Raw genomic sequence first — 15,970 nt, 5'->3', positions numbered from 1 at the left:
GAACTATCTCATTTGACTAGATTCATAAAAATATCTCTTTAAATTCCAAGCCACTATAACCATATCCTTGCAAACATATCCTTCTCCTCTCATAGTCAAGAATATACTAAAAATGTTTTTATATACTTATAATAATATGATTTTGACAGCTAGTTGGTGTTAAATAAATGTTTTCAGAGTGAATAAAACTAATTTTTACAGCTTCATTTAAACTCCCTATTCTTCCATTCAATTCTAAGAATATTAATTCAGCTAGTTTCACTTTAAGTAATTGGAATTGTGGATTCAGATAATTAAAAATAAATATAAGCCTAATAAATATTTATGTACATAATAAATGTATCTATATCACATATACACATAGAAAAATATGTATTATCTATACTGTGTTCTGATTTCCCCTAATTAATTCTGTAATTGTGAGCAATTATCTCCAGTGAATGAAGTTAGGTAGGTGCACCTCAATATCTGTTATTTCAAAGATGAGAAAAAAAAAAAAAAAAAGAATGAGGTTCAACTGTTTAAAAGGTTAAATGATAACTTCCATGTAAAGTATATAAAATGAAGAGCAGACTAAAACATGGGAAAAAGGAAAATTGTTATCTGTACAGCCCAAAGAATTGGTTTTCAACCAATACAAACTTAAAATAACTTAAAGAATAATTTAAACAATTTTATTTTTAGTTTATCATATACAAATGTATAAAGTCTTTAATAATAAGGAAAATATGATGAAGTTAGAAATGAGAAGAATGATAACAACTTGTAGCAAAAAATTATGCAAACCCTCATAGGAAGTGAAGTGTAACTATGCAACAAAAATGAAGAGCAATCTGTATAAAGAGACTAAATGAACTATGAAACAAAAATGAAGAGCAATCTGTATAAAGAGACTAAATTTTAAAAAAAAGAAAACTTCTAAAATTATGCAATGAACAAAAAAAGTTGAATGTGAAATACTAGGAGGAAATTATCGTTTAAAAAAGAGAAAAAAAGCATTATTCAAATAATATAATAAATTATAGACCAAAGTCAACTAAACCAAACTGAAAATGTGAATAAAGTTAACCATATAAGTGAAAAATGATACAGGGCTGAAATATTTTCGTTTCCAAAACATATATGGCCAAATTTCTTTCTCCATTTTCCTCAACTATTTTGTCAATGGAAAAATCTCTTTACTGAACTGAATGATACTTAGAATAAGTACATGCTGTGTCACATGTCAGAGGAAACTATTTTATCAGATTTTACAAAAGAAAAAGTAAAATATGAATCAAATGTGGAAACATTAAAATGCATTAAGAACAGTTTTCACCTAAGCAAGAAAATGTAATTACTACAACTAGACTGTAATTTTTCTTAGCACTACCTTTTATTGTCACAATGCATTTATACTAAACTCTTAATTGACTGGATGAAAATGCTTTATTGTATTTTTTATTTTATTTTTTAGAATTTATAGCTCTAAGGTATTCAACTAGTATCTGAAGGGGACCAGCAGGACAGTCTGTCTTCAAGATATAACTAACAGAAAAACTGATATACATATATATACATCTCTCTCTATATATAAAAGTCTATATTTTTAAAGTCAGGTTTGGTACCTTTCATAAAACATGTATAGTAACACTGAGTTCCAGAGAATGGTTAGATATATCTTTCTATGATTGAATGTTTGAGTCCCCTAAATTCATATGTTGAAATCCTAACCCCCAAAGATGACAGTGTTGGGAGGTGACAGTTGGGAGGTGCTTAGGTCCCAAAGCTGGAACCCTTATGAATGAGATAAGTCCCTTATAAAAGAGGCTCTAGAGAGATCCCTAGCACCCTCTGCCATGTGAAAATACAATATGTCTGCACCCCAGAAGACAGCCCTCACCAGGCCATGCTGGCACTCTGATCTCAGACTTCCAGCCTCTAGAGAAATAAATTTCTGTTATCTGTAAGTTACCCAGTCTGTGGTATTTTGTTACAGCAGCACAAATGTACAAAAACATATCTGTTTAATAGAGTTAAAAGTTCCTTAATGATGATGACATTTGATTTCAGCTTTGCCTTGATGAAAGAACAGGAATTGGACATGCAGAGGTTAAAAAAAAAAAAAAAAGTTGAAGAAGAAAAAAAGGAAGTCAGGTGAAGCAAACAGCTTTGACAAAAGCACAGATGTGGGAAAGACTAAGATGTGTTGGGAAGATACTAACCTCAGTTTTTCAGTTTCTGAGGGTACAGCATGCATTAGTGGTGAAAGTACTTCATCATGATAATGACAATAGCAAACTTTTTGAGCATATTTTAGGAGCTAGCTTCATCTTTATCAGTTTATTGTATACTCACAACATCTCTAAGAATCAGGTGCTAATATTATCCACATTTTATAGGTAAGAAAACTAAGTTATTTAGAGTTTAAGTAACTTGCTTAAGATCACAAAGCTACTAAGTAAAAAGAACTAGATTCAAACTCACATAGAGCTTGCAGTAGCTGAGAAAGTAGGTTGAGAAAACATTGCACAGGTCATTTAATGTCAAGATGATAAACTTATTTTTAATTTGGGGTGCAATGGAAAGTCAATATAAATTTTAGAAAGAGTATAACGAGCAAAAATATCTTGAAGATCAACTGGGAAATGATACACAGAATAGGATATGCGTGAGTAGAATATAGTAGGATAGATATATTTTCCATTTAATTTCTAAAATTGTTTTTGCTTTTACTTTTAAAGTGGTGTAATATAATTCAAATCAGATGGGAAGGTAGTATGTAAAAGTTTTGTTTATACACTGCCTTGGTGGTAGTATTCTGGAGTGAGGTTGGAAAGGAGTTAGGTAAAAAGGAAAAGGTATTTCTGTTCTCCTTTAGATTGATGCAATACAGAAAGAAAGAATGACCATGTGTGCCGACATTTCTATTGGAAGCAGGGGCCAGTGGAGAAATGTAAGCCCCAGAGAATCCACAGAGGTTCAGGAACACATTAAATTTCACACATATAAATCTAGAAAGGTATTTATCTTTTTAATTATAAAGAAGGTAACCCAAGGTTATTAGTAAAAAAACAAAACAAAACTTGTAGACACAGGTATTGAATATCTGGATTACTGAACAGGTAAATGCTATTTTAATTTCTCAGAAAATAGGTAGAAGAACCTTAAATGGGTGGTATTGTGTTCCTACATAGAGATGGGGTGATGTAATAAAGTTGAAGTTTTAAACTGTAGTGACTGTTTTATGTAGATAATAAGGGACATGGGGTCAAGGATTCTGTGGAAATGTGAGATTTGGGTGATAGTGAGGAACAGGAAAAAAAGCACAGTCAGTTTTACGAGAAGATGATGGGTTTAGTGCTGGCATATTAGGTCAGTGTTGTCTTTTGTAATCTTGTCTTGGGAATTGTGAAAACTCACTCAGGTAAACTACGGATCAACCTGAATTACAGACTTTAAAACAATGTAACTTTTTTGTTATTTGGATGTTAATAGTGAAATACCGCTACCTTCATTTAGAGGATATTTCAATGTGAAATGTGATGATTGAGAAGCGATGAAATATGTTGTTTCGCAGGAATAAGGAACATTTTCTGAAAAACAGTTAAAGCCAATAACATCGTGCCACACACACACACTAAAAGAGGTTCTCATTTTGCAAATCAGCAGCTCTCAGAATTTCCCTGTTTCTTAAAGAGTCTATCCACCAGGATCAAGGAAGTATTATATTTCCCCTACTAACTGGAAGGTCTTACTTGGCACATGGTAAGTGGTCAATAAATGAATGGCACATGAAGGGCTGTTTGAATATGGATTCACCAATGTTTTTAAAGATATTTTACTGATTTTTTAAGTTTAAGAATATAGTGTATTTCAAAAAATAAAGAATGATAGTGTATTTCAATAAGTAAAATGACAAAAATAATGCATTGTGATTTTTAATCAGGAAAATGAAATAAATTTAATTATACTGAATTCAATTAATTAAAGTATAAATTTAATTAAATTGAAGGGTTATTTTGGTAAATCTCAAAATCTCAGAGTATGATTCATTCAAATTTTAGGTTACTGAATTAATATTAAAATTAGCAGATAGTCCAGGGATGGTCAATTCACATTAGTTACTGAGAGGTAGCCTATGGCTACTTTTGAATCTCCTAATCACCTTTCTAATTGTGGCAAACAGAAACTTCTTTAGCTATAGAAGCACATTTTTCCCAATTCAGACATGTCCCTTTAATTTATAAATTGGTAATGACTGAGTTTAATAAGTAATAGATACTGGCTCATTTAAAAATTGCTTTACACTTATACTAGGTACCTAGAATAGTCAAATTCACAGAGTCAGAAAGTACACTGGTAGATGGCACGGGCTGGGGGGTGCGGGGGTGCGGAGGGGGAATGGGGAGTTAGTGTTTAATGGGGACAGAGTTTCAGTTTAGGAAGGTGAAAAACTGGGGGGATGGATGATGGTGAGAGTTGCACAACAATGTGAATGTACTTAGTGCCACTGAAATGTACAGTTAAATATGGTTAAAATACTATGTTTTAGATTATGTGACTTTTACCATAATAAAAAACAACATTAACAAAATTGCTTTAAAAATATTTCCAGTTTGGGGCTGGCTATAGCTCAGCGGTTTCTTCGACTGCATTGTGATTCAACTCACTCTCCCCAGAGTGGTTCGAGACCCGCGGGCGCTCTCCAGCCCTTTAAAAAAAAAAAAAAAAAAAAAAAAATATTTCCAGTTTGAAAGCATGGGTCCTTTAAAAAGCCACTTTTGTCTCCTAAAAAGAAAATACTGTCTCAGTGTTTGCATATTTATTTATACATTTAACAAAGATTTATTGAGCATGACTAACTTCATGAAAGGTAAAGCATTGGTAGTAATGTGGATGCACGCTGTTCTTTAGAGAAAGTAGTCCAATTCAGAACATATTTAAAAGTTTGAAATAAAGGGTTTGAGAAAAAGAATGGATTCAAGGGAGACTCCAGCATTTTGGCTTGGACAATTGGGTGAATGGGGTCACATTAACCAAGATGGCCATCACTGGAGAAAGCATTATTAGGGGAGAGAATCAAGAGCTTGGGACACATAGAGTTTGATATTTCCATTAAATTTCCAAATGGAGATGGTAAGTTGGATCTCAATATTCAAGTGAATCTGGTGTTCAACAAAGCGCTCAGGGCTGGTGATAAAAACTGGCAAATCTCAGTCTCTAGATGTTTAATAAAACCATGGAAGAGGATGTGTTTTTAAAGTCATGATACAGGGTGAGAGCACTTAGGAAATCAATTAAAGAAGAGAAGATGTCCAAAGGACTGAACACTGAGTCATGCTGAAAATACTGACAAAATGAGGATTATGCAGCAAAATAAACTGAGGGGGAAAAAAATGCCCAGTAAGGTAAGAGGAGAACTCCAAGAATACACTCTTTAAAAGGGAAAGTATTCAAGGAGGAGACAGGATAAGTTGTGTGCTAAGGACTGATAATTGAGTAATTAAGCAACTAGAGGTCACTGGTAACCTTGATAACAGAGGTTTAAGTAAGTGATAAGAAGGTAAGACCCACTGAAGGAGGAGGAGAAAATAGAGAAAGAGACAACACACTAAGTTTTTCTATAATGGGAAAAGAAAAATGGAGTGGTAGCTGGAGAGAAATACAGTTTTAAAGGAGGTTGTTTTGCAGCCTCTTTACTACATCCTCATATACTGATGGAAATGATCCAAGAGAAAAGAATATCTTGATGATTCAAGGAATAAAGAAGACAACTGTCTGAGTCTAACTCTTGTACAGGTGAGAGAAGGTGATACTGATGCACAAAGGCCGGGATTGGCCTTAGGAACAAAGTCAGTTTGTTCTTCAATTCAAATAAGAGAAGGATGAAGTGATTAGTTCTAGATTCAGATAGATTGGTAGATGTAGTTCAGGATGAGAAAGTTCTCTTTTGACTGCTTCTATTTTCTCAGGGGAATATGAAACAAGACCATCATCTTAGAATAAGGAGGAAGGAGGTAGACATCTAAAAATTCATTATCTAGAGGTGGAAAAGGGAAAGGTCATTTAATCTATTTCACTGTTTTCTGACAGGGCTGCCAAAGGATGTAAATAGATAACCTATATTTAAGATCACAATCTTCTACTTTGCTATTAAAAAAACAGACTAGTTCTAAATACTCAATGGTGATTATATACCAAACTTTTAGCTACTTTACTAGATATATATCCCTTGTAATTTGATGGTATGTTGTTCTAAACTTCTAAAGTCTGTTAAGATATAATTTGTCTAATAACTTGGCAAGTATTATCTTTCATGGAAAGCAAAGATGGAGGCTGTGTGAATCCTAGTGCGAAGAAGAAATGCTCACACACATTTAAAAATGCATTCAATACAATGGATTTTCTCTTCTCAGGACTAAAATGACATTAAGCAGCTTGAATAGGGAGAATATGCAGAACATTTGTCATCAAAGTCAAGGGCAAATATGAACTCTGGGGGAAGAGTGCTCAAGAGACATTCTCTAACTGCTGTTATTACATTGTTGACTGCAACTGATACAGGGGATGCCTTGAAAACTCTCTGAAAAAAAATTTCTCCCTTATTAGAAAAAAAATTTTTTTTTTTTCTGTCAGGTTTTAAGCTTAGGTTTTCTGAGGATTTCGATAGTGCTATACTTACACTTTTCTCAAACAAAACAATAGAAAAATTATATATCCATGTGTAATCTTAAAATTAAACCACTTGTAATTTCTATGAATTTAAATGTGCCTCATTTCTTTTTGTTTTTCATTATATTTGTCCAATTTTAAGACAAGGAAAGGGAGTTAATTGTAGAACATGACATGATCTATTACATATTTTATATTGAGGATTTAAATATTAGTTCAATCAATAGCTATTCTATAAAAAAAATACAATAATAGAAATTTGTACTTATATATTGTGTCATTTGTGAAAACAAAGTTTACTGATTGTCAAATCTAGAGCCCATAAATGTCGCCATGTAATTCTTAATATCCAAACAAAGATATCAGCAGCTAGATTGCAGCTAAGATGTTAAGTGGTAAAGAAAATGGAAGACATGCATTTTTTCTGTGTCTAATATTTTTTTAGACTATAGGTAAATCAAAGGTGTCATGACACATAAAACACATGACATGTAAGACTGTTATCAATCTTGCAAATTTGTTGCTGGAAACAAGATTTAAGATATCAAGAAAGGTGTTAGACTGTGAAACTGATGTCCTCCAGGAAACAAAAAATCAAAAACTTTAAAAAAAAAAATTTTAAAAACCAGCAAAAGCAGACATAGAATATTCATGAGGAGTTTTATACCTCAATGCTGGCAAACTCATTAACAGTCGTGTGGGTAGAAAAAGAAAGTGTGACGCTTAATTTGGGTAATGTAAATTCCATCAGAAATCCTTGCCTTGCCCTGTCATGGAATGTGAATTCCAACTGAGTAAAGGGCCAGAGAAGATATAGGGTAGGAGTACTCTAAAAAATAGAAAAATACTTTCAATGGCCAGGCCACGTTATCAAAGGGAGTTGTGAAGCTCTAGTATTTGTACAGAATAGAGGCTTAGGATATACTGCCTGAATGCAGGTGGTGTCGCTTATTCGCCAGCTATATTTGCACAAGAAACATGTACTCGGACTGCATGTTTGTCTGAGGAGGGACTGGTTGAGGGGGCACATTTATGGAGATTATGCAGAGCTCCCCAGCCAATTTTGATGCCTCTACTACAGCAAAGGCAGCTTGAACCCTAAATAACATGATGAAACTGGCAAAAACAAAACAAACAAAAAAACCCAAAAACCAACCATTACCCTTTGAATCTCTTCCAGCCTTTTGACTTCCCTTTTTTTGACCCTCAGTATCCCAATACCCTTATTCTGCTTCCTGAATGTTTAGGAAATTGCTTAAAGCATCCAACAAGCATTTACCCAGCACATACTCTGTTCCAGGCACTGAGCTACTTCTCTGTCACTTACCACTTACCATAGTGTACATCATTTCCTCCATGCATATGTGACTGAGTAAAAAACGACAAATCTGGATTTCTATGCTGGTGCTGGTCTACTAGGCTTGCTCCTAGCTCAGAGCTCCTCATACACCATCATGCCATCAAGTGTCATTCACAGTTATGCCTCAATGAAATGACAAACTGTGCAGGAACTGGACCTTTGGACTATCTAAAAATAGTAAAAACTCTAAATAGTGAATCTTCACGTTGTCAAGACGTGATCACATATCATTCTGTGGGAAGCCATTCTTAGCCAGATGGTAGACTGAAACAGATCTGATCCATGGTTTCTTAAGTAATCAAGGTCACTAAGACTTAATATGTTACTCTTCTTATGAACACTTAAATTTTAATATGGAGTGTTTCTTTTAAAAAGAAAAAAAAAAAAAGGCAATTATACTTTAATAACTGAATTCCAAGCATCACAAGTGGCTGATGAGTATGATACTCTGAGCAGGGGCTCTTCCCTTTCCTTTCCCTTTTTTTTTTTTTTTGTTGTTTTTTTTAATTCCCAGGCTTGTCCCTTTTTATACAAGTACCAGCCTATTCTATCCTTCCCATGAGCAGAGCCAGCCTTGACAGAAAACCACGGATGATTCCTCCAACCTTCCAAAAGGAAATTTTAAACTATTTATTAGTAGATGATAATAGAGATTAGAAGTAGGAGCCATAGGTAGTTATATTCTGTTTTATTTCTCTCTCTCTCTTTTTCTTTCTTTCTTTCTTTTTCTTTCTTTCCTTCCTTCCTTCCTTCCTTCCTTCCTTCTTTCTTTAAATTGTGGCAAAGAAAGTGAGTATTATGAAAACACTCTCTAACACTGTTTGGAGGTGTGCTTCCATGGATTACACAGGGATTATAATTTGTATTTCTTACAACTAAGAGTCCCATCACCTAAAAAGTCTCCCCTTACCCTCGCCCAAATCAGTGAACAGCAAAGCATAAGCTGTAATAGAATCTCAAAGTTATTTAATGGACTCTCGTTTCTCACTACTCTGGTTGCTCTATGGCAAAAAGGTGTACTCTCTCTCACATGGTACCATTTAATGTGGTGACTCAACAATGATGAGCATAGAATTATCTAGTGCTCTTTATTTTGCTACTGTTTTGATGCAATCAATAGAGGCCTATAGGTTCCATAGAACTGAATGTTAGGGTAAATGCCTAGCTTCAGCAAGTGGCTAGGACACTGAAAAGTATAGTCCAAGGAGCCTGAATTTATCAGTTCATTCAAAATTGCCAACAGTTCATAAATTAAACACACTTAGCTATTATTTTCACTCTCACAGGTTCTGCATGAGCCCACTGTCAACCCTGGGTGCCCACATTTAACACATACTTCTATAACAAAATCAGTCTAAATCAGTTAAAAGAAAGTAAGCTAAATTAAAAAACAAACAAAAAAACTTTTCATTTTCAGATTTGATGTCATTATTAGAACTCTAATTTCGAAAAATGTAAAAATATACAGGATGCTTTACTGGATACCTATAGATGCTTGACAGTTACTTTAAAACATCTTTTTTCAAATGACAAGTCCTAGCATTTAATTCAAAAATGACTAGTTTTTAACATGTGTCCCATTCCAAAGTTATGAACAATCCATCATGACATTCACATTCTAGCATGCTTCCTACTACATAGTAATATCAAGTATGCATAAAGTTATTTTTTTTTTTTTTTACATATACTGAGAGTTCTGTAGATTTCCTTCCATTTGGAAATCACCTATTTAGATGTCACATGGATAGGACTAGATTACCTTTGAAATTTTCCCAACTTTGAAACACTTGATTCTATATTTCAGTAGTCAGGGGAATCGTACTAAGTGTAGAAAAGAAAAGAATTTGTCTGTACTACATGAATTATCAAGAATGAAAAGGCCTCCTGCCTAACATTAATCTCTTCTCCCAACTGCCACAGGGCCTAAAATCCCCTCCCCCTACTAGAGGTATTTCTTAAAGGTGCTCTTAGGGCTTATGAATTTTACTTGGATTTGGTCATTATACTACAAAAGAGGGATAATCAATTAACTTAAATTCATTTTCCTATTTACTATCAATTGTCACATTGAAAATAAGATCCCACAGGCAAGCTTTGGAGTGACTAGTTGGGGAGCGACCATGATATTATTTTGTGCTGAACTAGTTCATCCCCTTATAAGCAGCTTCCCAGCCAACTGACTCTGCCACCCTCTGCCTTCACATAAAAGGCTACCTTTCCTAGGAACTTTTATTTTCCCATCTATTATCTAGTAAGGCCTTTGCAGAACTTTCCTCTTGTGTGCTGTTCTAAGCTGTCCACTGTATCCTCTGGGTCTGAAATATTTATGTTGCATTTTCTGTCTAAAGTCTAGGGATATTTTACAAACATCTACTGTTTGGGGTCAGCCCATTCTAACCCTTCCCTAATTTCACACAATCCCAGCTTCTGGGATCCCTTGAACTCTGGCTTTACTTGGAGGGAAAGTCAGGTTCCAGAATCCAGTAGGGTAAAATTTTAAAGGAAGAAAAACAGAGGTGCTAATCTAAGCAGCCAGGTAATGGAAAAGAGGAAAGTCAAAGCCTGAAAACAAATGGGGTTTACTTTATAACTTCTTCCTAGCACCCTTCAGTCACAGCAATACCATAGTAAATAAAATTGCCACAGAAAAATTTAAAGCTGATGTATTAAATGGAATTTTAATACATTTAATCTAATGGAAGCAAAAAAATCCTCCTGTACATTTGTTACAAATATGAGAAAACTAAAGCAAAATTGATCGTTTTTCTTTTGAATTATACAAATGCATCGTTCAAATATCCATGTGACCTTTAGAACTAGTCAGTATATGTTATAGACTTGTACTCATTTACTATATTACTCATTTTCCTAAAACTACAAACCACAGGAACGTCCCCATGAAAACTGTGTATTGTTCTAACTATGTACGCCAATATTGTCATCAAGCCAACCACTAGAGGTGAAGGTGTTTACGTATGTATTCCATGATCAATGCTAGAGTCATCAAATCATGTACCATCCCTCTTTGACTACATTCAAAGATGCAGCACTATATCATGTACCATCCCTCTTTGACTACATTCAAAGATGCAGCACTATATCATGTACCATCCCTCTTTGACTACATTCTCTTTCTGTCAGAGACCCTTCTGTGTAGAAAGAGGGGAAGTGCTTCTTTGTATAGGGTTTATTACATTACACCCTCCCTGTGTATTCACAGCAATATTGTGGGATCAATAGAAGAAATTGCAAAGAAAAAGCCTTCCACTTCTTTAGCCCGTTGATATATTAAATCAGAACTCTCAGTGGTGGAAAAAAAGAGGAACACATAACTTGACCTAATTTTTCTAGAGGATTGCCCCTGAAAAATAAATAGGGCTTCATAAACCAAGTCAGCAATTGAAAACAATAAACTAAGAAGTAAAAGAGCTCCTTTCTTGGTAATTTTCTATACAAATATGTTTTGTAAATAATTAAACATACTATATCTCAGGGAAATAGTTGAAATTATAACATGAGGTTACGATGTAAAGGGAAACAGCAGCAGCTTGCAGAGCAAATCCAATGCTTTGCTCAATTTGGTTTCAGGAAAGAGAATCCCCTCCCATGCCTAATTTTCCAATTGCTAATAAAAGGGAGTAGGGGACATTCATTAATTTATCAAAACTTCATAATTTGAAAATGCAAGAAATGAAACCAGATTTGGAGGAAGTGAGAAGATGCCAGATGGAATACCATGTATAATATCTTCCTATATTATTCCCAAACTAATTCAGTTCACACACACACACACACACACACACACACACACACACACAAACAACAAAAAATTAGTGTTATCCTATCATTACCAGCACCTCAAGGCTATTTCATTAGCAAATCAGCAATATTTACTGAGGGTGTACTAAGACTGAACACTATGTAGAAACAGTAGGCTTTATTTGCAGATAAGAGGTAAAGGGAAGGCAGTTTTGAAACATTAAATTCAAATACTTAAGAGTGGAACACTCATTGTAGTAATCTTAATTAGAAAGAAAAATTAATTCCTTCTTTTTCCTTCCTTCCTTCATTCCTCCCTCCCTCCTTCCTTCCCTCAATCTCTCCCTTCCTTCCACAAATATTCACTGAGTACCTATATGATCCAGGCAATGGTCAGAACTGAGTACATAACAGCAAACAAAACTGACAAGTTCTGTACTTTCATAATGCTTATATTATTCTGGGTAAATCTGATGATAAACAAATACATAAATATGTTCATTTCAAATAGTAGTGCTATAAAGAAAACTAAAAAATCATGTAGTGATAGAATAGGTATGAATAATAAGTATAGTTGGGAAATAAGATTGTGATGGACAGAGTACACACCCTTAAATAGAATGGTCAGGGAAGGTCATTCTGAATGTTGACATTCTAGCCAAGACTTGAATGATAAGAATGTGACTATCACAGGGAAAAGCATTGCAGGCAGATCAAACGCAAGTGAAAACACCTCAAGAGCAAAGTGGCTGAAGGACAAGGAAACCAGTATGGCTGGGGTGTGATAAAAGGAGAAGTAGTAGGAGATGAGATGGAAAGGTAAATGGTAGTAGTCCATTAGCCCTCAGAGGCCCTGTGAGAAGTTTGGGTTTTATTCTCAACATGAGGGAAAACTATTGGGAGATTTTAAGCAAAATAACGACATGGTCTGGTTTATATTCTAGCACATAACTTGAACTATTATGTGAAATATGAATTTTAGAGGGAAAGCAGAGGCTCACAGAAACCAGTGAGGAATCTATTATACAGTCCAGGAGAGAGACGGGTAATTCAAATCAATTAATCCATTTCTTTTGAACAGGTTTTTGTTCATTAGAAACTTCCTGTAATGGAAGGAGTTTTGTAGTGATCAGTGACAACTAAAACAACTTCTCTGGCTTTCTAAGTATGGATCATTTCCTTAAAATGAAGAAAAAATCTATTTCTTCAAAGTCCATATTGCTCTACTATATACATTTCTAATGAAAAGAACTGCAAATAGGAAATAAATTCTGGAAGGACCAAAAATTAGATAACTTACCATTTTTGGCTTTGCAGGATCTGTTGTCTGGCTGCATTATATAGCCCTCCACGCAACTACAAGCATAGGATCCGTACGTATTTATGCAGGTCTGGCTGCATGTACCATAAACAGCACATTCATCTTGATCTAAAAGGCAAATTAACATCATTTCTAAGCAGATTTATTGTTGGGCATTTTTTTTCTCCCTGAAGAAAATATTTTTTCCAAACTTTGGAAATAGGCTATTTAAAAAAAAAAAAAAAAAAAAAAAAGCGAGAAAGAGCCAACTCCAATACATCTTTTCAAAACCACACTAACTGAACATAAAGTTCAGTGTCGTTTTAACAGTTATGTAGATACAAGATCAAGCTTAACACCAAATCTTTTACTTTAAAAGATAATTTATTTGCATTTTTGATGCGTAGGCTAAAAGTCCTTGGATATTTGTGCAAAGGTATAAAATGCACTCCAATGAATATTTGCTGAAGAGTTCTACTGTTTACGACACTGGCTTTTTCAGGATTTTGACAAAGAATTAGTCTGGCAACACGATTTTCAATGAACAGATTAAATAAAAGTTCTGAGCTAAGCAGTGTAAACCACTCTCACTAAATCAAAAGGAGGAAACTATTAAGTACTTGTTGCAAACAGAAATTTTATCATAATTAATTTTTATTTTAATATCTATGGCCCTCCTCCTATTTCTTCCCTACTTCCACTCGCGAAACTTTTTTCCTCCAGCATCTTGTTCAAATTTCTGTAAGCAGCAGGCACTTAATGATTCTTAACCAACTGGGCAAATTAAAAAAAAAAAACTCTGCCAGGTAATAATTTAGACAAATGTGTATTCAGTCTGTCCTGTGTACCAAGCACTATACTAATCCCTGAAGAAACCAAAATTTATAAAACATGATTTCAACCTCTAGGTGAAACAAGTCTAGTGATAATAGAATTTCATTTCTATGCATTTCCTTATAATAGAGTCATACTCTAGTTATAATAGAAACACAGAGAAGTAAATGAACCTGCTTGGAATTGAAGGGAAAATGTGAAGGCCGCATACTGAGCTGAGTTTAAAGGATGATTTAGATTTCCTCAGACTAAATAAAAAGGGATCAGATGGAAAGAGGTGTTCCAGTTAAACAAAACAGCATGTGAAAAGCCATTGGGATGGCACAGTAGGGACTTCAAAGAAGTATAAGGAGTCAGGTGGAGTAAGGGTGTATAAGAGGAAATGGTAAGAGATGATATTGGGAAAATCGTTTTGGGATGGGATAATGAAGTTATTTGTATGGTAAACTAAAGTGCTGTATATTATACATAGGCACTGGGAAAGCATTAATTAGATGAGCTTTATGATCAACTTTGTATTTGAAAACTAAACAAAGTCATAAAAAATGGATTGGTGAATATAGAGAAGAGAACCTGGAAAATTAGCTATGTGCTAATTTCACACAAGAAATTGTATTTCGAAGTCATAATATTTTGAACAATGACAGTAGCAGTGGGAATGGAGAAGAGGGAATGGACTCAAATGATTAAGAAATAGAATAGATAACATGTGAAGTTTGACTGGATATGATAGAAGAGAATGGTGGTCTAATCTTATAAGAAGTGTAGATTACAGTGGAGGTATCATGGGAGGAAAAAATGAGTTTGATTTGGATTTGTTAAATTTTGAGGTATCTGTAGAGCATCCTAGAGTAAACATTTAATAAGTAGTTGGAAATATGGAACCAATAATATAAGTTGAGATCGGTCTTGGAGTATTTGAGAGTCAATAGCATATGGATAATAGATTAAAAAAATAGGAGAGGGTTAGATCCCACAGAGAGAAAGGGAAAGTCGGGAAAGCTTAGCTATAGAAAACTACTTTAGGATACCAATATGAAAAAGGCAGGCAAGAAAGAGGAGTCCATGAGCCTCTTTGAAGAATGTTAAGCGGATTAAACTGCTTGGGTATAATAAGAATATATATTTGGTCTTTGTCCTCTGTTTCTGACACAGAGTTCAGTTACCTTGTAATTTTCTGAGCTATAGGAGTATCTTTTGTTATTTCTAACGAGCCCTGTGAAATACACTAAGTCTATGCTAATGAGGTGACTCAGGGTGGGGCTACTAGATATTCTCAGAATGGGACTGGTCTCCAAAAAGATCAAACAGGTGACTTAGAGGGTGGGAACTCTCAACCCCATCCTCTGACCCCCCAAGCTAAGAAAGGAGTTGACTAAGGAAAAGCAAAAGATGGCTGAGTAGCCAAGGAACCATTTAAATTGGGAAACTATGCATTTGTATGACATTTATTTGCATTTCTCTCAGATTTTTTTAGCTTCGTGTAATAGCCTGCATTTATAGACAGCTTGTTTGAAGTAAGTAGCTTTGGGGATAGGAAGAATAGTATTTGGAGTGAAGTCCACAGTGATAATGTGAAATTAAATCTTGAATTTGATAAAGTCCAGCCCCTAGTGGCAGAAATGATGATTCTTATCTATAATATTTTCACCGATTTTTTCAACTTTACTATTATTGGTTCCTATTTTAGTTTTTCTGATATGTGATTATGCTATACAGGAAAGCAGTATGAATAATGATTTCTTTTGTTCTTTCTCCTTAGTCAGAATGCACTGTTCTGACATTGATGTAACTCCACAAAATTGGCTGCAAAGAAACAGGCATGTCATCACTTGTAGCGCTATCTTCTTTCTTCCTTTAAGGACAGGGAATATCCTGGAAATTCCTTCAGGAAAGCGTAAATGATGCTCAGACCTGGCCATCCAGGAGTGCAGAGAAAGTAAAAAAATCTCCTCTTCTATTGGTGAACTTCCATAAAAATTGCTGTGTATTTCCTTACTAATGTTCAACAGAAGAAAGTGATTATGATGATTTTTACGGATTTAAAAGAGAGATTCAGGAGA

General features: G+C 34.4%; 1 protein-coding gene across 1 annotated transcript in view; it reads right to left on the bottom strand.

Annotated features, from left to right (window-relative positions):
- Positions 1 to 15,970, bottom strand: part of LRP1B (LDL receptor related protein 1B) — a 1,905,856-nt gene that overhangs the window by 1,002,843 nt on the left and 887,043 nt on the right. Inside the window, exon 6 of the mRNA XM_082395829.1 lies at positions 13,074 to 13,202. Coding sequence (XP_082251955.1) covers positions 13,074 to 13,202 — 129 coding nt within the window. The remainder of the gene's footprint in view (positions 1 to 13,073; positions 13,203 to 15,970) is intronic.

The sequence above is a fragment of the Balaenoptera borealis genome (assembly GCF_965194805.1).
Source record: "Balaenoptera borealis genome assembly, chromosome: 6".
NCBI classification, from domain to species: domain Eukaryota; kingdom Metazoa; phylum Chordata; class Mammalia; order Artiodactyla; family Balaenopteridae; genus Balaenoptera; species Balaenoptera borealis.
The sequence above is the reverse complement of the archived record's forward strand: the minus strand, read 5'-3'. Positions and strand labels throughout refer to the sequence as shown.